Genomic DNA, 27,015 nt, shown 5'->3' on the forward strand with positions numbered 1-27,015 from the left:
CATTTCAGTGCTAACTGAAGCAATTATTTCTCATTTGCAGAATGAGAATCATTTAAATTAGCTAGCCCTTACTATCATATCAGCCCATATTAAATTTGATGAGAACGGAACCTGCCAGAGTGGACTGCATGACATTATCTAGGGTGCTGACGTGCTTTATGTAAGCCTAAGCCCACACAATAAGCTACTCAGTCCACCAAGACTATCATTAGACTTCCTCTGCATTTTGAAAATGACTCCACTCATTTCTAACAGCAGTCGTGTGAACGCCAAAGCAACATTTGTGTACTATAGATGACCAGGTCTTATACTTGGCTTTATCTCAAAGCTTCTTTCATCCACAAAACGTCATCGGTGTATTACAATAAGCCACAAGTTTACCTTTTGTTGCCGCTTCACCCCTCCATGAACTGAAATGTGGTTCGAGACGTGCATATCCCCCAGTACTCTTGTCTGTACTACCTTTAGCACTCAACCCCCAACCAACCCTCCCTCCAAATGAGTGTCTGCAGCATAATGATATGCAGTTTCCACACATGGCATTACATGACCATGCAGCATGGGGAAGGGGTTTGAGAAAGAAAGAAATCAAATAAAATAAGAGACTTTGAGAGGAAGAAAGCACTCCTACATGAATGTGTTGATTCTCCGCCACTGTTGCTATTTTTAGGCGATGTCTCCCAACTATATTATGACATCTGATGAAGTAATGCAGAAGAGACTCCCTTTCTCACCTGGACACGCACCCACACACAAGTACTGTATACTCCGCCATGTGCACATGAAAGTGCAGGGCACTGGCGATGGGTTGTGACGTGCGCAGCCAGAGATTGTTGATTTACTTTGTAACCACAAGGTGCATTGCCGCCCGTTGGCTTAGCTGTGTTTCAGTGTCTTGCCGATTTCAACTATCCCACTATTCTACAGAAGTTTTTAAATCCTGAAATTGAAGAAATTGAAACTGCCATAACTGCATACTATATTCCGTTCCATTTTTTTTTGCATTCCACAGCCCCTTTGCTGTCCGGGCAATTAATAGGGGTAACTAACCTGAGTTCTTTAGATAAAGTGTTATCTCTGACTATTAGTGTGTGTTTACTCTTCTTTTAACTGTGTGTATTAATAACTATATAGCAAGACTATTATGACTAATAGGTAATTACTCACTTTTAAAGGATTAGCCCTTAGCTTCACTTTCAGTATTTTAGCCACTCAATATACTAATTTAAATGCTTACCTTCAAGTAAAGGCTATGGCTATGCATTAAACCTCAAATGCAAATAAACCATTCAACTGCAATACAGATAAGTTTAACTATTTACTTAGAAAAATATATTTACATCTGTACAAGAATATTAATAAACGAAGAATAGTATTTCAGTTCAATACCACTTAAATTCAGTGTGGCAATACCTCAAAAGTTTTGGTCAGGTGACCACCAATGAAACAGTATTTCAAACAATTGAAACTTATACCTATAGCCCGCAGCTAACTGAAATTATACTATGGGTACCCAATGAGTTACCGAGTCACACGGTGCAGGCCTGATATGAAGCTCGGGATCGTAGAAGCCACAAACACGAAGGCTGCTTCGCGCCAGTGTGCTGAGAACAAAATAAATACTTGCTTGCAACAATGGCCGCCGCCTCTGCTGCGAGCGCGCCAAGTTGGTAGAAAGGAGAGACGTCTTTCAAACAGCGCACACGAGATGTCTGCCGATCGGAGTTGTCCGCTGGCCACTGGATTCCTCTGTCCCTTGTTCTCCGTGTGTTTAACTTGGCCGTCCGGACGATGCGTATCGAAGGCTTCCGAGCAGGATACCCTTTAGCGGAGTCCACGACTAATAAGCTAGCTCTAGCCGAGTTAGCTTCCGGATGCAATTCGGTGTCTCGGTCCGAGTTCTCCGACATAACTTCACATAACACTACTACACGACTGTACAATGCGTTCGTAAGAGTCACTAGTCGTTCGTCTATAAACATTTACAGCTGTAATGCTTCACTGAGTGCTCTACCCACGTAAACTATAGCTGTGCCATGGAGCTCATCTCAACGTGTATTCTCTCTTTCGTTGCATATTCGTTCTCCTGCCTCTAACGTCTCATCTACGTTACCAATCACTCCCTGCTGACGCCTGAGCTTCAACTCTGATCGCAATGCAAAACTTTAAATTTGAATCTTTTCTCACACTATTCAAAATAAAACATCTTTAAAACATTTCCAGCATAATGAACATAGTATTTTGGAAAGCAAAATACATTTTACATCATGTAAATATTTCAACACATGAAGTTAATAATGTCCTATGGCTATTGCACAATATGCAATATCAAACCTCTGTATAGTTTTTAACCTTTAAAATCCTATTTATGAACTTATTCTATTTCTACTATTTATTAATTCCTATTTATGAATCAATAAACTTTTAGATTCTAGGCCTAATTTTCCATAGGGCTACACACATAATGTAGATAAATGGCACATGTAGATGTAAGGCACACAGTCTCTGTTTGCCAGTAGGTGCTCGGCACAGTTTGGTTTATTTAGCTTTAAGATCAATCGACCAAGCCCCAAAGAGCCACTGTTCCTGCTCCCATGCAGCTCCCCATCATTAAGTCGGTGCTCGGTGTTGGAAATCTGATTAGATGTAATGTTCACTCTGTTGAATTGAGCCACTGCATAAAAAATGGGAAATTCAAAAATAAACCTGTGTCCATGCTGTTGAACTCACAATAAAACCAGATCTTGGATGGTTTGAAATTAGATCTTTGTCATGGAGGTGTTTCCTTTTGGGCAGAAAGTATTATTTTTGGATCTGTGAAAAACTGTCGCAAGAATTAAAGAATACCAAGAATAATCCTGCTGGATCTGTTGGCTCAATTACCAGCCAGGACTGTCGTTACCCCACTGCTTTCTTAATCCTTAAAAAAAACTAAAGAAAATAAAAGAAATATATATATATATATATATATATATATATATATATATATATATATATATATATATATATATATATATACACACACACACACACACACACACACATCTCGGCGTGCTCGCAAAATGCAGCAGTCTTATCCACCTTGGGTCAGTTTTTCCTTGGACTGCTGGGACAAGGGAATCTGCCAGTAGCCCTTGGTTAAATCCAGCGTCGTAATAAAAACGAATTGTTCCTAACTGGTCGAGAAGCTCGAGTATGAGGGACGTACGGCCGGGCAGTGGAGAGAACACGTCGGCAAAACGCCGCTGCAGCGACGCAACGTTCCCGCTTTGGCCAAGAGGGAGATGGTCACTTTAAAGGACCGTGGTGTGATTGGCCGGTTTTGGAACCTCCGGTGCCGACTCACCCCTCTCAGTTACAGCTGTGGCCAGTGCTATGGGCACACCTTCCCTCCGTTCTTTTAGAAGGTTCAGGTGTTACATTTGGGCGGAACACCCTTTCTGCGGTTTCCACCTCATAATCGACCTCTCCCACGCGTTGTGTGACCACAAAGGGCCCTTTCCACTTCGCCAGTAATTTTGAGATGGACATAGGGTGAGAATTGTCTTAACTGAGTGCCCCTGTCATACAGGTGCTGCTGACGTTCCTGGGCCTGGAGTAAGTTCTCTCGTGACTCCTGCCCTAACGCGTGTAGCTTTGCGCTCAAGTCCAGGACATACTGGACTTTGTTTTTAATGGTGCTAGAACCATACTCCCAGTTTTTTTTTTAACAGGTCCAACACCCCACAAGGTCTCCTGCTGAACAGTGGCTCAAAGGGGGAAAACCCCATGGACAACTGGGCAACCTCCCTTTGCCTGAACAACAGGGGGTTCAGCCATGTGTCCACATTATGGCTATCGTTGTGTACAAACTTCCGGATCATGGTTTTCAATGTCTTGTTGAAGCGCCCAACCAGGCTGTTGGTCTGCGGCCGGTAAACGCTGGTCGGAATTGAGCGGGCGCCCAGTAACCTGTACAGTTCGTGCAGTGTGCGTGACAAATGAAGTGCCCAGGTTGGTCAGGATTTCCTTCCATGGGATGGAGTTTTCACCTGTCAAATCACTTCCTGGTCTGGGATCAGATGAATCAGGGGAGCTCCCTTGACTTGCACCGATCCCCAGCAGCACTGGGATCGGAGCCTGCACCAACTGTCTGCAGCGGCGGGTTGACCACTCCCCCTTGGTCCACTATATACAGTATGTATATATATATATATATATATATATATATATATATATATATATATATATATATATATATATATATATATATATTTCTATATATATAGATATAGATATATTTCTATATATATAGATATAGATATAGATAGATATCTATATATCTATATATATGGTCTTTCTTATAGAAATGAAATGAAGACTTCCAGTAAGCCCTACACAAAGGCTGGAATGTCTGTCTGTCTTGTGTGTATGTCCTTCGATTATAAAGTCCTTTGATTATAATGTCCTTTGATTATCTTCACAACCGGTCATCCGATGCACTTCACACTTTTGGCTGTATTGCTGGCGACCCAAGGACATGCAGTGTCTAATTTGGTGCAATTTGGACATGCAACACGTGTAATATTAATATTTTCAATAAACAGCAAGCCAGCGGGGGGGGGGGGGGGCGGGGCTTCAGGGCTCTGCAACCGAGTCACAAAGCGTGTCTTTCCCCCGGTGTACAACTTTAACCGGCAGTTCTATCTTCCATTGTGGAACATAGGACTAGGCCTGTGACGTTATGAATTTTTCTTGTTGCATTGAAAAGCAACGTATAACCGTGGTACTATGGTTTGCAGGGGAGGCAGACACGGCTCTCCGTGCGCCCCGAACGCAGAAAACTGTGCTCATTCATATTCGCAATGAACAGCCGAATCTAATTCCACTGACAAAATTCTTAGTCGGGTACAGCCCTAGAAATAATAATAATAATCGGGCACACACCAAATAAATCCCCTATATGTTTAATGGACTTTTCCCTCCTCCACGCGCACCGGCTGAAGTGACGGGCATGAGCGGGCTTAGCAGAGCAACTGAAAAATCTCTCCAGAAGCCCTTGAAAATAGGATGTCAATGAACAGTCAATGATGATAACTAAGCAATGATTATTGTCTTTATATTTAATATCCTCCTGTAACTTTCACCAGCAAAAAAAAGAAATACAAAAAAAATATATACTGTATGTATATATATATATATATATATACAGTTCAGTTCAGGTTAGTTCCTCCCGTTCCTTCTGGAACATTAGGCGACGAGTCCCCACAATTTACCAGAATGGCGTCTTCTCTTCGTTGCCATAACATGCTTTTTTTTACGGGGTGAGGTTGTTAACCGCACGCCCAACCCCCAGCCTGGAGGACCGGGTGCTGACTTACCCGTGTCACAAAGGCATATATATATATATAAATATGTATATAAAAGAGTACATATACAGTATGCCCGACAGACTGGGCATAGGCGGTGGTGTGCCCGACCCCGCCACCTTGGTGGGATCTTTCATTACCATTCATGGGATCCTCATCATTTCCATTGCGCAGCTGTTACTGTTCGTTTTTTTTTTTTATTTTGAACGTTTTTAATAACCCATTTTGGAAAAAAGTAAAGGTTTTAGAATGTTTTGAATAGGCCATTACAAGAAAATAAATATTTCCGATTTGACTGTTGCAACGGAGAACAGTCAGTTTTTTTTTAGGCCTGGCGGGGGTTCTCGTTGGCCTGGTGGCCCACCAGGCCTGTACAATTATAGGGGAAACACTGCATTGCTCCAACCCAAATTTTGCTCCCAATGCCGTCAAAGGTTCAGCAGCCTCAGCTATACCAATTTGTAAAGCACCTTAAAAAAAACTAGTGTTCAATGTGTGTACAACTCAGTGTTCAGCTGTGCGTTATATAATAATATTTGTGTTAATACTTGTGTTCCAAGAATACTGTTTTACAATGGGACAGCAGGTTCTTGTTTGTACGCTGAGTTACCTTTAGCACTTTAAACATTTTTTAGTAATACAACACATGGGATTAAGTTCAAGTAGTTTTTGACTGTCATTTGTTTTTGGTAAGTTAAAGAATCCACCACAATCTGAGTGTAAAGGGGTGGCCTAAGAGGACAAAATGTTCACTATCACTGTGAAGAAAACTGCTGAGTGAATAATTGTAACCAATCGAATAGTTGTGAGCTTATGCTCTAAAGCAGGATACATGTTCCCTTGCTGGAAGTGTGCATGTGAGCCTCTGATTTGCTGTAAAAATTCACGTCTAACCCAATTTAGCCCATACCCCTTTATAAATCAGTCCTTATAGGCCTTGGAAACTTGATTTAGACATAGTCAATTGAGTTCAATTGACTGAATGTGTTTGTTTTTACCTTATTTTCTTTTTAGTGGCTCTTGATGCTCGACTTCCCTTTTCACCGTATTAATCCCACCAAATAATATTGCCTTCCAGATGCTTGGGATAGAAGTCTCTATTACATTTTTTCATTTGATATTATTGATTTCAATTCGGGCTTAGAATGGACCATTTTGATACTAACATCTATCTCTATCACTATAACATATTTTTAAATCATATATTATGACTATAAGTATAGTATAGTGTTTTTATTACATTAGCTGATAGAAATCCAACCATGGAAAACACACAAATCAAGTCTTTCGAAACAATGATCAAACTTTCCTCCCACTGCAGGGCAACCTGCTGGGTACATTTGAGATCTCACGTGTTGCCTGGAAACTGTACTGTGCCTGTTTGTCTATGGGCGAGGGGAGAGCGAGTTTCTAGGAAGGGCAACTTATTGGATGGTGTCTTTTTAGCATATCTGGTTCCAAATATGCCACCCCACTTACCACAATTAAGTTAACGGAAAACTTACAGATGCTGGGATAAAACTTGTTGAATCTCCACATTCAACACATTAAGTCTTCCTGTAATTCTCCCCAGCCTCTTTTCTGTACTATTAGTGGTAGATACATTATTAAGTATCTGGTCTATATTCAGAATTGGTATAACCGAGCAGTGATGATATTTTCAAGACTAGTGTGCAGTGGGTCCCTTACATGCCTCCAATCCACAGTCACTGTATTGCATGCATTTTCAAAACCTAGAAAGGAATGATTTGAACAATATGCATGCATATTGCTTCTATCTATCGATAGAAGCATGGATGAAACCATACTGTATATTTACCATATATTGTCTCAACATTGCAACGTGTGCATGTACAGTAGCGACGTTGCAAATGCTGCAATGTTGGCCAATTAGCCCCAACACCAGTGTTTCCTCATACATAAGCTTATAGTTGGAGAGCCATTTTTTTAGCCAGTTTTCAATTTTTTATCCGTCCAAAAAAAGCATCTTTGCATGTGATAGATTTAGTAGAGGATGGTCACCCCTCCACTCTGTTCCCATGAATTATTGGAGTTTTTTTTTATCATTGAATCACTATAGCCGAACCAAATAAGTATTTCTTCTTTCCTGCGGTGAATAGAATGACTTTAATAATATTTTTTTATTTAATAAGAATTGTTCCAGGGGAATAAAGAAATCTGATATGACTTTTTAAAGATCAGCAATCAACTGATGTTTTCCCTCCTGCAATTTTTTTTATGTTGGTTTGTGTTGAGGAATTGTTATTGTTGCTGGACGTGTTCCATTTATTAATTAATGACTTGGCTGACATGCAATTATATAGGGATGATAATAATAGCCTTTTGAGCTTTAATTTGAAAGTTCTCTGCGGTTCCTAGTCATCTAGCTCCTAGATGGTGTTGATGGTGATGCTTGTCACACTTGGATACAACCTTTAATGGCCAACAATCAGGTTACTACATATTTGGTAATTAATTGTAGTAGTTGTACCTGCGTCTGTAATCCATCAATTCCGATTTGCTGCAGGTGTGATACTTTAACTCAGAGGTTTGTTCAAGTTTGGTTGTTTGCAGTTCCATACTCCTTTAAACTCCTCCGTAACACCCCCCCCCCCCCAGCTCCCACACCACTTATTTTCTTCCTTACTCTGCATCCCACACCTATACTCCTCCACCCGCATCCTCTTTCCCTGCCGACGCAACCCCCGCCTCCCCACCTCGTCTCCACCACGGCAGAAGGGATGGAGGGGGATCCGTCACCCCTCTGTAATTCCGCTAAGCACTGAATCGATGGACAGTTACCACGGTAACAGGGAGGCTGGCACCAAAAATATATTCTATACAGCATCTTTGATACCTCCCACTACATTCAGCCTGCCTGGCTGGCGCATCTGCCCACATTCTGTCACTTTGTGTGCTCTTCCCAAGGCTGGCTGTTTGCAGGTGACACAAAAATCAGAAGCGGACCATATTCCAGCCTGTCCTGGGGCAGACAGCTCGCCGTGACCTCAGTCAGTTCATGTTGTAATTTGTCAACAACTTTCTGTTGTTCCTCATCAGTGTATGATGTTCTCCCAAGCCTAGCCAATCTGCGTCGTCGGGGCCCGGTTGACACGCCGGCATGCCAACTGTGCCAAAAAAGCGGCACCCTAGAGCATATCATGAGCTGCTGTTCGAAGGCATTGGGGGATGGGCGGTACCGCTGGCGCCACGACCAGGTCCTTAGGGCTTTGGCAGACACAATCAGCGGCAGTCCAGAACAGCAAAAATCAGCACACCCCCAAGCAGTCCATCACCTTCGTCAGAGCTGGGGAGAAGGTACAACATCAGCCACGCTCCTCAGGTGGGCTTCTTGCCACTGCAAGGGACTGGCACCTCCAAGTCGATCTGGGAATGCAGCTCAAATTCCCAGAACACATCTCAACCATTTCACTCCGCCCAGACATGGTGTTAACATCGGAGTCTCCAAAGCAAGTGGTCATTGTGGAACTGTCCCCTGGGAAGACGGAATTGAAGAGGCCAACGAGCGCAAAATGGCGAAGTACGCAGAGCTGATCTCTTGCAGTGCAGGAGCAATGGCTGGAAAGCCCGTGGCGAACCAGTCGAAGTTGGATGCCGGGGATTCGCTGGCCAGTCATTGCACCGAACCCTCCACGAGATCCGTGGAGTAGCAGGCCACTTGGACACAAGCCGGGGACTGATCACCCCTTGCTGGGTCGCCCGGGTGAGGGTGTCTGATGATTAAAGACCCAAAACACCCTATGACCCCGGGTAAGTCACTGAAGACGTGTCCAAGTTCAAGTTCAAGTTCAAGAAATTATTTGTCACATACATACACATACGGTCATACATATATGCATTGAAATGTCATGACACCCGGTTCGCACCACATGGTGTATTCACAAACTAACTGTATGTATAATGGTAGATTCGACAAGCTTTTGTTATTCACTCGTGACTTTTTCACTCATTGATTTGGAAAAAAACAAACATATTTATTGGTTCATATTAGTATTCATTTTGATGCTGAAATTATTAACCAAAAATTGCAGATTCTGTATGTAGGCATTAGCCTTGAATTCATCACTTCCCTTTTGTGTGAATTTTACTTCACCGTGTTATTAGCACATAATGTATTGCATTATGTATTACATAATGCAATACATAATGCAATGCAGAGTTTACATTATCCGGTAATTGCTGGTTTTTGACCAGGAAAATCTGTTGAAGCCTGACATATTTAAATCTCTCCAGTCATTATGTCCGGTGAAAATATTTCCCTCTAAGCACAATTTGAATTGGTGCTGGGTGATAAAACAATTCCAATAATTATCGCCATATGTTTTTCCTGGATGTCGAAATAAAATGTCATCACCCATTTCGATAAGAAATTCTGGAGATCTGTTAATTTCCGCATTTGGCAAGTTGTATCGTTGACAACAGGGACACATACATTTATAGTTTGGCGTTTTGTTGGATATTTAAATTCCGACCCAAAGCAGACGGTAAATATCCATTGTGTTGCCAAATTTGTCGAGGACACGTCCCGATGAAGACGGACAACACCACAAACTTCATTAACTAATTAGACTTACTTGCTTATTTATTTATTTTGATTTTTATCAAAATTGATTAAATTTATTACACTGTTATTAAAAAATACAGCTGCACTTGTTACTTATTGTTCATGAACGGAAATAATTAGATTTCAAGTAGTAATATTCGTAGTATTTATTTATTTTTAAAATGGCGTTTACTGATGGGACTTAATTTGATCGACATGTCTTCATGATTTCATGCTTTATATATCCTGCCTATCAATTGTTTTTAAGCTCAATAAACATCAGTAATATTGGACTGGAATCCCTCCCATTTGTCCGGGACATTGAATTCTTCCAGGACACGTGGACCGGCACCAATTTTAGCACCAGCAATAGTGGAATAGTATGGTGTGATTCTTCTGCTACCGTCTTCTTGCAGAGCGCCGTGGAGCGACACTGTGCAGTAAAGCTTGTTATGTAAGAGTGTGTGTGTGTGTGTGTGTGTGTGTGTGTGTGTGTGTGTGTGTGTGTGTGTGTGTGTGTGTGTGTGTGTGTGTGTGTGTGTATGGTGTGTGTGTGTGTGTGTGTGTGGAGGAATAATTGATCCAAGGTGGTGTGCAACGGGCTGCAAAGATACTGTTACACACATAGCACACACATAAACATGCGCTTGCACAATACATGCGCACAGGTTTTTGTGCTCTTCATCATGTACATCACAAGCCCATGCACACACAAACATACACAGACACTCAGCGCCTTTGTCCCATTTTTCTGGGAACTTCTTTTGATTCCAAATGAATGTTGCACAAGGTGGTCTCGTTCATCCGCCAGAAACTCCTCTTCATGCCTTTTCCCCCTTTTCTCTCTGTGTGTTTCTTTCTGTTCGGCTTATAATCACCAACCAGGTGAGAGGCACTTTTTCACTCCCGCTCTCTCGACGGCAGAATCCCGCCCGCTCGCCTGTGAGCTCAGATGCAGCTTTGCGTCAAGTGCTGCTATTAAGGGGGTCTTGGCGGTGTAGTGCGGGTTCAGTCGGCGGAGTCTGTCTCTCACTGAGGAATGCAGCTTCGGTCTCCTCTGAGGCGTCAGGTGCTTTCTCAGCGTGGCGTTTCTCCTTTCTCTTGACGCTCCGGCAGTCAACCCCCACCACAGCTTCTTCATGTTTCTAGAACACTGCCATGCTTTTTGCATGCTACTGTGCGCTGAGGTCAGACCTGAAAGTAAGGGACATCGAGGAAAATGTGTGTGTGTGTGTGTGTGTGTGTGTGTGTGTGTGTGTGTGTGTGTGTGTGTGTGTGTGTGTGTGTGTGTGTGTGTGTGTGTGTGTGTGTGTGTGTGTGTGTGTGTGTGTGTGTGTGTTTACATATGGGCTTTCTCAACTGCTTGCGTTCAGACTTTTTTGGGGGAGGGATGGGGGTTGTCATTAATTTACTATTTTCCAAGTTTACAGTTTTTTAAATCTGAAAGCATCCTCCCTAGACACAAATGTTGGCATGCATCCTTGCATCATCGCAACAGGCAAAAACTGCAGAAAACTACCTTGGCTTCTGCTTGCCTGCAGTGCAAACTTCTAAATGTCTGATTTTCTTTTTATTTTCTTTTTTTCTTTTTTTAAGTTCAAACAGTTTCCCCGTTATGTCTACCAGCTGAGCAGCATATGCATCTCTGCCCTGTACACCGCCCAGCCAGTTAAGCAGGCTCAGCGTGGGCTTTGATCGCTCTCTACTGCAAACTCTCAACGGAACCGGAGACCGAGTTGCAAACGGCACCTAGCGCGTCATATTATGGTGCTGGCAGATCACACGGCTGTGGACAGATAATGACAGCCTTGCAGCATAGTGAGCGGCAGCACTAGGAAATGAATCGTGCCACTTAATGTAATAGACTCGCGACAAACACAGTGTACAGTATACAGAGTGCTACTTGTTAGATGTATTACAACTTACTAAAGAACTATTAGCCCCCCCTGGATTCCAACTGGATTCAACTCGACTTGACTGATACCTCTTCCCTCTTAAACTCAGGTTATGCTTTCCGCACAGACATGAGCCGATGTGGAATCGGGATGTGCAAACGTTTGGAGCTTTTATACTCAAACTGATATTATCCCAAACTCCTCAAAGTTCTCCATGACAGCCGCCCCGTCCCTGTAGTTGCACTGTATAACTGTTTACACTCACTACTGCACTGTTTCATCAATTGCCCTTGCGCTGCTATCACCTAAAAAAAAAAACCCAAAAAAACAAAAGAACCAAAAAACTGCACCATACTTTTTTTAAGTTAACTTTTTTTTATATTCCATAACCTGACCAAAACCTGCACAATATACATAGATATACTATATGTATATATATAGTATTGATATAAAATGTCTATTTATACTCTCTGTACATAATCCCCCTATACTCCTGACAAACCTGTATTTATAACCCTACAATGTTGTACATAATACATCTCTTTTGCCTACATAACTGCACAGAAACATGTACTCAAATAGCACTTTGGTATTTAAATGCTTCTTTTGCACTTCTGGTTAGACGTCAACTGCATTTCATTGGTTCTGTCCCTGTACTCTGCTCGTGACAATAAAGTTGAATCTAATCTAATCTAATCTAATCTAGTTATAGAAACTGTCGGATGTGTGACGGACGGACAGAAAGCCGCCGTATGAAAACTACTGTACGCGCTTTGCGTGTGACGTCATCTTTGCCGTGCGCCAGCTCGCGCCCTCGCAGTCGCGTCGAGCATATTCAGCCTTTACTCCCGACCGCTTTTAAAGATATCCTCGCACTACAGACGGTCGGGTAACAACTATAAATCTGTATTGCAGTGAAATAGACAAGACAACATGCTCTGTGACCATGCCGTGAGATCGTGTCCTCCAAAGCGTCAGTCCTCCACCTTCAGTTGGTTTGTTGACACTCCCTCCGTTCTAAAGCATGTTGATAAAAGCTAATCCGTGTCTAAGCTTCTCAAAAAGATTCTGAGGCTTCCGCCCAGATTCCTGCGAGTGTCATGATACCCTGGTTTTCACTTCTGTTTAGTATTTAATTTGCCTTATTCAATACTGTCTTTGAATCTGTTCAGTTGGTCGCCGTTCACGACAAAGTAAACATATATGTAGTTTACAGAACTGTGAACAAGGCATTGAAAAAAAATTGACTGTGTTGAGATATTTGTGCTTTTAATAGACTGATCAATTGTAATTTAATCATCCCACTTTCCATACAAATGTGCTGCCACAAAAAACAGGTGACTCATTTGCTTACGAAGTCAGAAAGGCCCTGGTTTCATAGGGATCATTTGGAACAAATTAATTGTGTGTATTGTTCCAATCATGGTTGAAGGCTAGCATTAATTCAATTTGACATTATTTCAAGAGAAACATTTTTTTTGTCTCGGTATTTTCACAAAATGCAAGTGTATTTTCACAAAATGCAAGTGTATTTTCGTGTATTTATGTGTTGGGTGTATTTTTGTAGCCAATATAAAAAAATCCTCTTTCTACATGATTAACTCATGGCATACAAACATGCACCAGAATACTTGATTACCAAAGTGTCATGACAGCAGTAATTTCAGAGTCAGAGGGAACTGACAGATCAGTTATTTTCCACAAAGCATGCCGACTGTGTGTGTGTGTGTGTGTGTATGTATGTGTGTGTGTGTGTGTGTGTGTGTGTGTGTGTGTGTGTGTGTGTGTGTGTGTGTGTGTGTGTGTGTGTGTGTGTGTGTGTGTGTGTGTGTGTGTTCTGTTTTTTTTTTGTCCTTATTGGGACCGAGACCCGTAAAAACACCCTCCATATTAGGACTGATGGTCCTATCAAGGAAGGGCCACTGCAACAGATAGAGAATGGCATTTTAACATGCCTGGTGGTGAGATAAAAAAAAAGAGGCCGTAGCAGGCGCACCACAAACCAGGTACACCACTGAAAAGCCCAAGCCTTACCTTGTTTCGGATGGCCCCTGGGATACCGCTCAGGACTTTGATCCCAGGGCTGTGAGGCCACCCGAAACAAATTAGCCGTTTTCAGCGGTCGACCTGGTTTGTTGTAATCTGAAGGCATTCTTATGAAGTCAGCCCAAACTGTCATGAGAATTTCATTTTGTAAACTTAAATTTAGTTTACAATTATTGGCTCCCGCTTCATAAAATGCATTGATGGGTAATTAACTTAGCTTTTCTAACATTTGAGTCTGTCCTATTAAACTGCCGCTTTTTCTTTTTCTTTCTCAGATGCCCTTTTCTTGAACGTTGGGGTAGTTCTCAGGAAGTGTTGTCATTCCAAATGTTCTCTGTTCCTCTGCCATCTTTTACAACCCTAGCTCCGTGTGCTGCACTCGATCAATTATTGATTGATCTGGTGGCGCTAATTTAGCCGTGGCTCTCCTCAGAACTGATGACGAGAATAGAGATGAGTAGCAGCAGCAGCAGCAGCAGCAGCCGTATGACTATCTGTGCCATGTAGCATCTGTAGGGTTCAGTAAAAAAAAAAAAAAAAAGAACTGGAGAACAGAGAGCTTGGATATTCCTGACCAACGAGTGAGCTAATTTGTTTCTACAGGTTTTTGCTTTTGTTGTTTTTTTTTAACAATGTTTTCATACTGAGAGAGAATCACTTATGCTGGCTTCTAATTTGTTATTATTATTATTATTATTATTATTATTATTATTATAATTATTATTATTATAAATAATAATAATAATGATACTAATAATAATAATTATTATTATTATTAGTCGTATTGTTATTGGAGAGTCATTACCCATTTATGCCACTGTTCAACAGTGACATAAAGTGGCGTACAGTTTTAAGAATCATCGGTCTTAAATAAACCTTAAAATAATTTCCGGACAGTAGTTATTTAGATTTGAGGCATATTATTTTAACCTATGCCTGACGGGGGGTTTTGAAAACAATGGAAATTAGAATTTGGTGTTTTTTGCAGCGATTTTCGTTCGCATAGAAAGGGGCCAATTTGGCAACAAATGTATGAATAATACCTCATTTAAATATGCGCAAATCGCACCTGCGCTCCAAGACGCTATTTGCGTGGCAGTGCAGTTTGGGGTGTAATTCACCGTTTCAAGATTCAAGAGATTTGTTTGTCACATACATATAAACCTCATGGCACCCGGAGATTACGCACAATAAGCTCTAAAAATACAAAATACACTGAAATGTGCGTTTGCAGGTGCTTTGTGAATTAGACGCTTGCTTTTGTTTGCCCGGTATTTGCCCTGGTTTAGCGGCCGCAAAAGCTGCGCAATCCTTTTTTAAATTTGCCTCTCAGTATTTGTTTCCACACAGTTGAAAATTCAAACTTAGAACATACACTACCAGTTATAATTATTTCCGGTTTATGCAGACTTCTCCGGTCATACTAGACATCTACTATTTTTCTGAAGTACACTCATGCCGTGCCTGAGGAAATGTTTAAGAAAACCCAAGCTGTTCAATCCATTTCTGTTCTTTGAAGTGCAGTAAAACACTGTTTCTACTAGACTACGGCAGATTTTGCAAGCTGGACTGCAAAGAAAACCCGATTTTCAGAGCAGAATAACTTTAAAGGTGAATATTTGAACTTCATGTCTTTCCAGAGGCATTATATTTCCTATGAATAAAAACACACACATTATCATTTTTATTTGCCACAAGTAATGCAGGTTATCTGCAACACCATGAACCTCTTTTTCTCTCAATCAGTGTAGAGTTGAAAGAGTGGATTGTATCTCAGTGTTTATTTAGAGAATGAATATCAAAAATAGCCTGTCCTCTTTGTGGAGTGCAGATCATCCAAACACCACGGGTGCTGCGGTACTCAATAATTCATGAAATAGCATCCACAATTAAGTGACAGCTTTTATCATATCTCCAGCATTATACCAGATTTCTCAGTGAAAGCAATACCGCTGCTGCAACTGTTGTCCCTGTTGCCCACATGCGTAATGAAGACTCTATTACGCACGCTCCGCCGTGTGAGCCTGTTTCCCGTTTCTCCAAATACAGGAACTCCTCACTTAACAACCTACCTGTTTAACGACCGTTAGGACTTACGACCAGCTCTCTGACCACTCTGAATTGTACAATACCGAGTACAGTACAATAGTCTCAGCATCAGCCATCTCATTACGCATCAACCTTTATATACTATATACACTATACATACTATATATACTACATATACTATATACACTTTATATAATATATGCACTTTATATATTATATATACTTTATACACTATATATATACTTTATACACTATATATATATATACTATACAGTATATACTATATACACTATATGTTACCCAGGGCATACTTTAGGGTCATTTGGCGGCTTTCGACTCTTTTTTATCATTTGAAAGACGAGAATCAGAGCTTCCAAACAAGGTGTCACTTGTGCAAATCAAGCAAAGATTTTTAAAGCTATGACTTAATTTAATGACAAGGGTGTGGCAAACTGTGTTTCCGAGATAATCACCTTGAAAGTTTTGAGACTTGCTTCATTCACCGAGCTCCCGGAATGCAAATGGAGTAGCCAAAGCCACATGGCTAATTAACATATTTCTGAATGGGCCAATCACTGCTTTGTTCTTGTGTTTTGAGGGAACGTTGAACGTATTTTTCTTTTTGGAAAAAAAGCTTTTATTTAACAGTAAGAATAAACATGTTTTTATAAAAGTGGAATATATTTTCCGGTGGTTCTTGAAAACATTCCGTTTCATCGTCACATGCGGGTTGAAATCTGCTGTTTGAAATGTTCTCCAAGTCCGGAGTAATATCAGATTCAGCGTCGCTGGCGGAGAACTGACTATCATCGCGGAAAATGAAGTCCAGTGCGCGCTGCTTAAACTGACTTGGAACTATCGCACTGGTCAGATTAAGGTCCGCGATTTGACTTAGATCTTCCTCCACCCGCTTCTCCTAATCAACCAGAGTTTTCACTGACAAGTAAAACTGGAGCCTCGTCTTGTTTATGGAAGTGACGGTGACGTCAGTGACACGCCCCCTCCACAACATCGTCTCCGGGTGTGTATAAAACACATAATATTTAAAGGCTGAACTCTTTATCAAAACGGTTTCACATTGTGACTTCACATCACATGGAATATGGATAAATCTGCACCTGGACGGCCGCTTTAAAGGAAACCATCGATCTGCGTTGTTCAGCGCTGTTCAGTGTCACGGTAAGTGAACTGCGTTTCCCCATGTAATCTAACGGGAATATTTAACTCCACGGTTGACCATTTTTCTATTATTTATAAATCAAACTCGGTTTTGAGAATACGTTGAGCGATGAAAAAAAACACAAAGGAAAAATCAAATTTTCCTTCAAGAAAGGTTTTTTCAACTTATTTGGCTTCTCCCGGCGATTTTAGAAATGCGCGAGATGGCGGCTTTTGCTGTGGTGGGTCACATATACATTTTATACACTATATATGCTTTATACACTATATATATACTATATACACTATATATACTGTATACTTATCATCTCATCACTGTTCTCAGTGTCGTTCCCACAGTCTGTCAGTATTTACTACACTAGCGTTGGCAATAACCACGCCCCCTTACCGTGAAATAACACGGGTCCTCGCTTATCCACCAATTCACTTAAAGACCTGGTGCTAGGAACGGAACTCGGTCGTTAAGTGAGGAGTACCTCGAGAGCAAATAAAAGCAGTGTGTTTTATTAGTTGTATTCAGCCCACACTGTCTAAACGTGCAAAGTATTTGATTTAGAGTATTCTCCTTTGAAGAGTCATTACGCATTCATGCCACTTACCAGTTTTGCGAATTATCAGTCTTAAATAAATGTAAACTTAAACTAATTGTCGTACATAGTTAGTTATTTTGATTTCAAGTATATAATGAAAATGTAAAATTGTATGGAAATCCTTGGAGGGGCTGCGCCAGTCCTAAATCCTGTTAGCGGTGCATTTCACCGTTTGCGTGTGCTTTGTGAAAGAGACGCTTGCTTTTTCCATCTCGTGTGGCTTTTTGAAAATAACGTTTTGTGATGATTTATTGGTTGTTGTGTTGTGGTGTTGACGCATTGTTTGATGACAGATGAGACTATCAGCACTAGAACACAGTCAGAGATAGCTTCAGTTGGAGTAGTGAAGTATAGGGAAATGAGGCACAGGTTCCAAAATAACTTTTATCCTTTAAAATACCCAACGACTGATCAAATCCTGTACGTCCGGTGTGTGTGTTATTACCCCAAAATCGCGCTGCTCCGTCCCCCGTCCACTCATCGGGGGGTGTGTGTCCCACCCTAATGTGTCCGTGCTGCAGCGCAGCCCGAGCAGTCCAGTGGTTCCCTCTTGGCTGGTTTCCCCACACTGAGGCAGGGTGTGGGAGGGAACTCATTTGCCGCAGAGTTGCCAGTGCAGCGATGGGGAAGCAATTCATTGCTGTCCCACAACACTGACAGACCCGGAATACACACACATACGCACAGACACACAGACACTCACACACACACACACACTCACAGAGGTACAATGAGCAGCCAGTCTGAGTGCTGCCAGAGAGCCGGCAGTAGTTTGAGGAGGGCTGTTCCCGGCTCAGCAGTGTCAGGTTGAAGTCTCCACAACAGTCCAAACACACACAGGCATGCAGCAGGAGGAGGGGAAGAAGGAGGTAAGAAAAGAGCTTACCGTTCAATGGAGGTATTTAAAACTTATAGGATTTCTCGGTGTGTGTGTGTGTGCGTGTGTGTGTGTGTGTGTGTGTGTGTGTGTGTGTGTGTGTGTGTGTGTGTGTGTGTGCGTTTGTGTGTGTGTGTGTGTGTGTGTGTGTGTGTGCTGGGGAGGTAGGCAGCCAGAACTCTCTAGCACACAGAAAACTGCAGCAAAGACTCTGCAAATCCCCCCACCCCCACACACACACACTTCTTTTATCCTCTTTCCCATCCCCCCCCCCCCCTTCCCGTACCTGTCTTGTCAATATGGCCATTACAGTGAATCTGTATTCCTTTATCGAGAAATCTGCGTGCTGGTGATTTGAGTTGTTTGCAAGTTAGAGAGGCACCTTGGTTTGGCGCAGTTCTGTGTAGTCTTTGCCCACCGCTAACACACCAAACACACACACAGAACAGTTAACGTTGGACCTGTGGACAGAAGTGCTTGTGCTTTAGTGAATAGGACGCGGAGTGCACGGAGGCTGCCATTCCCAGTACCTCTGCAGTCTTAAACCGTCACAGCCCGTGCAGTCTCGTGGGATGTGATTTGTGCGTTAGAAAAGCAAGGAAATTGGGTATGATAGTGACAGCTTTATGTTTGAGGTTGAGTGAAAATGGAAACCACGTTAACGCTGCCACAATCCTGCCCAACACAGGCCGATTCCCGTTTTAAGCTATTTGACGAAAGAAGCATTTTTTACCTGCGTGCCCGCCATACCGCAACCGACTTGATACCCCACCTGACCACAAGCCCGAGCACCCACACCCCAGCGGTGAGCAGCCTCCAAGGGGCCCTGGAAAACACCCGCCGGCACTCCCGGCAGCCCCTCCGGGTCGTAGCGGGCCGGAAACAACCTGGTACCAGGCGCAAGCCACCAGGCCCCAAACCTTAGCTGGTAGGAGGCCTGTATGGTCGCCCCCCTGGCCAACCACACCCCCACACCAACCCACCAGCGCTCCGCCACGCCGGAAACCCCAGTGCTCAATGTGCGCTGTTGGTACAGCGGCCACGCGGACTCAACCCTGCCCCAACGCCCCCCATAGCCCCCTTTTCTACTTTTGGCTGTTGATCATGACTGTTGTCTTTGCCGTACATTTTTTCTGCCCCGGAATGAGTAATCTGAGCACCGGACAACTGGACAGTCAAGGATGCTCCTCAGGATCCAGGTCGTCTTGGCAAATCCAGCCTTTGCGCTGCGGGCAGATTTAGCTTTTTACTTCCCTTGAATACCCTTCTACAACTCATGAAAAAGGACTCGCAATAAGACCAAATTTATTTGCTGCCGATTGAAAACCCCTCTGCGGTGACTCCATTGGTAAACTGTAACTCTGAGTGGGATTAGGACGTGAGATTGGCCTCTCAGTGAACAGGTGTGGGTCTTGTTCAGGGATGAATGCTTTAACTCTGTCTTTTTTTTTACATTTTCTATTTGCAGTAAAGTCTGATTCTTTTTATTATTGCTCTTAAATCTTATCACGCAGTTGGCTCAAGCCGAGATCTGTCGTAATCTTGCGACATTGGCAGATTTTAATCCTCATTAATGGAAGTCAACTTTTCTCATCGGCGAAACAAACATACTTTGAAAAAGTCACATGAAGACGCATCCATCGTCGACGACCTCGCTGGGGCACGTTCTCTCACGTACGTGTTTTTTCCCCGTGTTGATTTGCCAGGAGAAGTTTTTCAGTCGTGACTAACTGAAAATGAGGACTTCCCATGTCTTACTTCAGTACCGCGTCGCTCGTCTTGCTTTCCCAGCTGGAGCCGGAATCCCTTTCTTTTCCGGGATAGATTGTTAACGAAGAGCGCCAGAGAATGTTGCCTGTCGCACTTGTTTTTGTCCCGCAGCTCCTTTTGTCCAAGCCAACAAAGTGGCCTAACCCCCCCCCCCCCCCATTCATCCGCTCCCCTCTTTCACCTCCCCCTCTCCCTCTTTCACCTCCCACTCTCCCTCTTTCACCCCCCTGTCCTCCCTGTCTCCAGCACCTCCGAGCCAGCCAGAATGAAGGTATTGTTTTGTCGCGGAACACGAGGGGATTTCTCCCTCAAATTTTTGGGTGAGAGCAGGGAGGGAAGAGAACACAGGGAAGACTTCAGTTTACATTCAGTGAAAAGAGGTTAACATCACAACCGTGTGTCTGGGCGGCGTTAATTTATTATTCTAAACTATTTAATTTAAATTTATTCTAAACATATAAATATTAATTGTTTAAGGTCTGGTGGAAGGGAAAATGTGGTGCATGTGACAGTGTTTGTACTCCTCCTGCCCTGACATATTCGTGATTGCATCATTAAAGCAGTGTGGGGGAAGTACCGTATGTAAATATCATGCATCAGCTACAGCACTGGCTCAGAATACAGTTCCTCTTACATGTGTCATTGAATTGGTGATGGGAATTTGATTAAAAAGATGTGTAACGAAAAATGTGCTGAAACATACTGTTCTCAGTTATGACATTGAGTGACTGAAGCAACTGGTGGGTCTCGCTTAGCTTATACATACCATATAATCGAGTCAGTGTAAAATAAGTGGAAGTTATTTTTGCAACATCAGCCCCTCAATCTTACCAGAGACATTTGCTATTTTTCATCCCAGGCCTTATTAAAATGTCGTTTCCCATCATTTATAACTGTTCATAGCAAAAGCTGTGACTATGGCAAAAAGAGAACCTATCCAATAATTCAGTGTTTTTCAACCAATGTGCCGTGAGAGCTCACCAGGTCTGCCATGACATCTTTGTCAAATCCCACATAAAAAAAATAATAATGGAAATTAGCTCTTGTGTTTGTCTGTCTCAGCCTGGATACCAGGTCTGTGTTCATCAGGACAAGTTCAAGTTTCACATTGAAAGTGTGAATTGGGTTTTTATTGTGGCTTGCAAACACAGTTATATATGACATTTTGTGATATTGAGCCTCTTGTTCTGTAGCTCACAGTGAAATACTCTTAACAGGTAGCCGAAAAGAAGGCAAAATATGCCATAACATTAGTGCACTGGGAACGGAATTTCACCCGATGTATCTTAAAGTCAATTTTATCGCTAATTCAAGAAGGGAATGAATGATCCCCCCAACTGGATGTGATATTGTACGCTGCCTTGCTGGGATGATGCAAAGTAAAGCAAAATGGGTTTTTGGTCTGTTATGACCTATTTGTTAACCTGCTGACAAAGTGGGATGACATTTTTGGAAATATTTCAATGGCAGACAGGAAAACCAACAGGGTTGGAAAACATCACATTTTAGAGGAAGTACGAAACAAAACAAATTCTACAAAGTTGTCATATATTCTTAAGCTCCTTTCCCACTGCAAAAAAAAAAAATCCACGATCACACACTCACAGCTGGCTTTTGTCTTTCGTGGGAAAGGTTACAATCGGCATTCATTCTGGGACAGGTGACTCTGCAGTAGTCACGGGTATTTATCGACTATAGCTCTCATCGGCACTGTAGAAACATAGATGTACTATATAGTGTAGAAACAATAAAAACATGACACCCGGGTAGACAGGCAAATTTTTGCCCCTTTTCCAGCGGGATTGAAGTTCCGGACATTTGGCGGAGTAAATAGACAGGAATATCTATAATCTAATATTTAGAATCCAAAATCAAATTTAGAAGTTATTTACTTTTTTTTCCCCGCATACGGGACCATGAGATGTTTTGAGTGTGGGGACTGCTCTGTGGGGGACGCGGAGCAGTCCCCACGCTCCCCGCCGGGCTCCCATCCACCCAAGCACTGCTTCAAGCCGGCCTCCTCTCCCCACCACTAAAGGACCGTGCCCGATACGTTGAGAGCCGGCCTGTTCAGCAGCCGGCTCCCCGGCAGCACGACGCCGTGCGGGCATGGATTTTTTTTTCCCAATCACACAACGGAAACGGAAACGGAAACATGACACGCTCCTTTTCCAGTGTGTTCATGATGTCGAAAGTGACACACCAGAAAAAAAGAAAGGCATACTCAACCTAAGGAGTCAATCTGCTACTTTTAGCAGGTTTACCCACCTAAAAAAAACCCACGCATATTTTGGTGTAAAAATGATATAAGTTGAGTAGTGTTAAGTAGAGACACACAGAGCAGAGTCAGAAGCAGCGTCAAGGCTGAAGTTTCCTTTGTGATGCAAGTAGAGTGACATAGTACCAAAGGTCTCTCAACAGGGTCAAACCCCACTGCCTACTGGTGTTTTTAGCTCTTATGCTCAAAACATGAGCATGTGAGTGCACATTCTGTGTGCTTCTTTGCTTCTGACTTTTTTTTTTAATGCAAAAACCAACCAATCAAAGCTCCTGCACTCCCCAAAGGAGGCATCTGTCCTCCATAGAAGGTAAATGGAAAAGGGGAACGTGTGCCTGGGTGTGTTTACTTTCTTATGCGTGTTACTGTAGGCGTATGTTGCGATTACCTTTCTGATCATTTGCATCATGGGATGGATTCTGTGCCAGTGAATAATTAATTAATCCTCAGTTGACCTCAGTCGCCGATTATTAAAGCGTGCCGTAATGCACTTTTTAGTTACCGCTTACCGAAGCCCCACTTCACGCACCCATCCATAGAGCTCCATCTATTGGTTGCTTTCTTGTAGCACAGTGTATTATCCCTCTATGCACAAAACATGAATTCCAGGATCCATGTCAAACATGTCAGTTATGAAAGAAAAGCAACTTTTTTTTTCCAGAACAATAGTTTATGCTAATACAAATATTCTGCTCAGCCCAAACTAATAGTCCAAGTCTACTGTTCAGGAAAACAAGTGGGTTGGAATGGTACTCTGTGTGAACCCACACTTGAAGGTTAACAAAGCCTTCAAGTTAGTTCTAAAGCCACACACACACACACACACACACACACACACACACACACACACACACACACACACACACACACACACACACACACACACACACACACACACACACACACACACACACACACACACACACACACACACACACACACGTCACTTTATCTCTGTGGGAGATTGGGAAGAGAGAAAGTTGCACACTGAGAAAATCCCTTGAACCTGAATTGATCACCACCACCAACATGGATGTGGTTTCATTGAGTCATTCCTTCTACCTGTTTTCTATCTGTTTTGTTTATATTTTGTATTTATTATTATAATTATTATAATTATAATTATTATTATCATTATTATTACTTTTTTATTTATTTATTTCTGTATTATATATTATTGGATTATATATTTTTCTTTGAAACAATAGAAGTGTGACATGGTTGACCCTAGGGCGGTACCCACCCTGATTTTGTCTGTCAAATCGGATTTGGCTGTTCACTACGAATATTCGACTTTTTGTTTTCTAAGTTCTCGTGAAGGCAGTGTCACTTCTGGAATGAAAAAATAAACTTCAGAGTTTGGATGTTTAGATGGATGACAAAAACAAAAAAAACACGACCGCTCGACTTGAAGAATCTCATTGGATTGGCGGGTCTCCGACAGATGATTCGACTCTTCTGCTTTCAGGGGCAGCCCTAGTTGACCCTCCTGGTTCCTCCAGCTTAGGCCCAGCAAGGCGCGAGATTGAAGCTATTAACCTGCTGTTATTTTGTCATTTTCACCTAGATTGCACGTGTCAGCAATTCTTACGGCCTCACAGTATTTTCCAGGGCTGTGTGTGTGTGTGTGTGTGTGTGTGTGTGTGCGCGCGTCCGAAATTAGCTCCAAATTTGGGACAAAGTAAAGATAGGCCGATAGCTGACTGGCAGAATAATGAGCTTCAATGATTCCCCCCCCCCCCATATTCAGAATTAATTTCCACCGAAAACGAGAAATCCTCACATCTTCATGCAACAGCTTTAATTTCAGTTGGGGCTCTGGGGATCACATTAAATCAAATAACTTCCCATCCAATATTCAATACTTTTCTCTGTTTTATCTTTAAACAAAATAATATGATATAATATGAATACTCTTCAGATAAAAACTGCAACTACTAAAATAACTCTGCCACTTTCATTGTTATCTTTCAGGAGAACATAGAGATCTTCAGATCCATCTGATTTGTTTTGCTATATCAACCACACAAAAGCACACATTACATGGCTTAAATGGCACAAGATGGATTCTGTCATGTTATAAGTTTGCCGGTTTGTATTTATAACCATTTGGAAAAAAGTTTTAAAAAGAAGAAAGTTCACATTTTCTTCCAGGTTGAGCAACAACGGTGTTCCTTGTTGCTCAACTGACATGTTGTCAGTGTTAACTTTGGCCAGATGGGGGCAGACTATGGTGGCCAGATTATGTTTTAGAGCGCTAGACCAACAGCTGCCTGCCCTTCCTTGCACAGGGGGGTTTCTACTAAGGAGTGCAACCAATGTTCCCTAACATTTAGCGAGAACTGAAATCGCCCAGTTTTGCCACTGATTCACCATTCGCACAATTTCCCCAGAATTGCGGAGGCTCTTATATAGATGCTCGACTGTGTGTGCAGGCCACACTGCTCTAGGGGAAATTGTTACAGAGAAAATACGCTACCATTAAAACAGAATGTAATATCTATACATCTCTCTGTGGGATCTGAAAGATAGTAATTCTTAGATGAAATACTTTTTCCCTCCTCATATCTCCGCTGTCCATTGTGATTTGAAACAACTTGACCATTGTCAAAATGACAAGATGCTCATCACTGAAAAAAATATTATTTGTGGATAGTGTTCTAGGTTTTGATCATGGTTACCATCTGTGGATTATTGTTTGTAAGGTACAACCGTTGAAGTCCGACATAATTGTGCATGGTATTCCAGTGCTCAATTGCATTGGTTAAATGGAGACATCTCAACATAGTAAATGCATCAAAGTGGTACAATTCAGTTGTCCCTGTCTCGGTTTTTCGTGGCTTACCACTGACACACTGACCCCATAGCATTCACAACTAGCTCAGGCATGGTAAAAATCGAATTTCCTTGTATCAAATGTTGCCTAAAAAATGTACGAAACTACTGCAACTGAGTCCAAGTTAAGTCTAGTGGGGCATGATCGAGTCAAGATAACGAAGATTTTTGAGTCTGATCCGTTCCTAGACCGATGGGAACTTGAGATTGACAATAGAACAGTCCGAGTCAAATGGATTACCATGACTTTAATGCTATGCACTTTTGGGCAATTTTTCTTGATTTTTTTATTTTTATTTTTTCATTTCAGGAACAGAAAATAAATTCAATCACACTGGCCCTCATTTATGTCCTTTTATGTTCAATATTCACTTAAAAATCTAGTTCTGGTCCACACTGTCCTTAACCGAGTCAATACACCATACATCATGGAGTCCTACAAAATGTGGGAGTTGACGGGACCCAAGACCGAGTGCGGACACTTATTTCGAAGGGTCTTAGAGGTGCGCTTCTACATTCTCACCTAGTTGAAGATGGCCTGTCCTGGCTGTGAGCTGACGCTCCCACAGAAGCTTGGTTGATATGGGAGTGAGGATGCGCAGAACCGCAAAGAAATAGCGCTATTGAAGGGGGTGGACCAACGAGAGAGATGTAGAGCAAGGGGTGAGAGAGAGAGAGAGAGAGAGAGACGGAGAGAAAGAGCGCAGGACTGTATTTAAGGACCCCTTCCCCTTCTCTTTCCTTCACTCGTGAGCCATCGCTCTAGTCGTATTTCTTTTTGATCTGGTGCTACGGTCCATCCTCGTCTGGTCGCCTTTCTTTTGTAGAGGAATGTCTCCTATAGTCAAGAGCCCCGATTGCACACCGCTGCTCTGCCACTGCAAAGTTGCCTGTACCAACAACACCTTGTCGTTGATGTTCGGATGCAAGGTAAGCTGCTAACTGCTGACCCCTTTCCTTTCACTCTTATCTCGCTCTCCCTCACATTCTCTCTCCCCCTCTTTTTTTCCTCTCTCTTTTTCCCGCTGCTGACCTTAGGAGAACTGAACGATGCTGACGCTGCGAGCAACTACTCAAGCTGATCTTGAGTAGTTGAGACTTTCCAGTGTCAAAGTTTGACTCGGAAACAGCAGCACAGCACATGAAACTTTGTGCGTTGTGCGGTCGACCTGATGAGTATCTAGGGTCCTGCCTTGAAGCGTGATGGATTATAGCCACGGTTCGCCAATACCTATAATTATTCCGATGATTCTAAAAGGCAGCACAGCAGCAGAGAGTCACGTTAGAACTTAGTGTAGGGTGTGAGTGACCAGTTACATTGCAAGATTTTGTTTCTCAAAGTCTTTTAATATTGATTAATGGTTTCGCTATAATTTTAATATTGTCATATCGCTCTTTATGATATGACTTCCAGTAAAGTGGACGACTTCATTATGCTACTCTAGCAGTGAAATAAACAACGAATGTGTCAACCTGCTTGGTCATCATATTCACATTATTAATGATCATTTCAAACATCGGTATTCGTCTTTAAGATAATGTGGCCTGAGGCACACTCCTAAAGCGAAGTGTGAAGTTTTTGGC

At 42.3% G+C, this 27,015-nt stretch overlaps 1 protein-coding gene across 3 annotated transcripts in view; it reads left to right on the forward strand.

Annotated features, from left to right (window-relative positions):
* The window catches only part of dlg2 (discs, large homolog 2), a gene marked incomplete at both ends in the record, with an annotated part of 158,453 nt that overhangs the window by 35,023 nt on the left and 96,415 nt on the right, over window positions 1–27,015 (forward strand). The window contains one exon of one of the 3 annotated variants that reach the window (XM_080013295.1): window positions 26,263–26,361. The exons of the other annotated variants lie outside the window; for them this stretch is intronic. Coding sequence (XP_079869421.1) covers window positions 26,263–26,361 — 99 coding nt within the window. Of the gene's footprint in view, window positions 1–26,262; window positions 26,362–27,015 lie in introns of those variants that run through there. 3 annotated transcript variants of the gene reach the window in all.

Source organism: Zeus faber, assembly GCF_960531495.2.
Source record: "Zeus faber genome assembly, chromosome: 14".
Classification (NCBI taxonomy): Eukaryota; Metazoa; Chordata; class Actinopteri; order Zeiformes; family Zeidae; genus Zeus; species Zeus faber.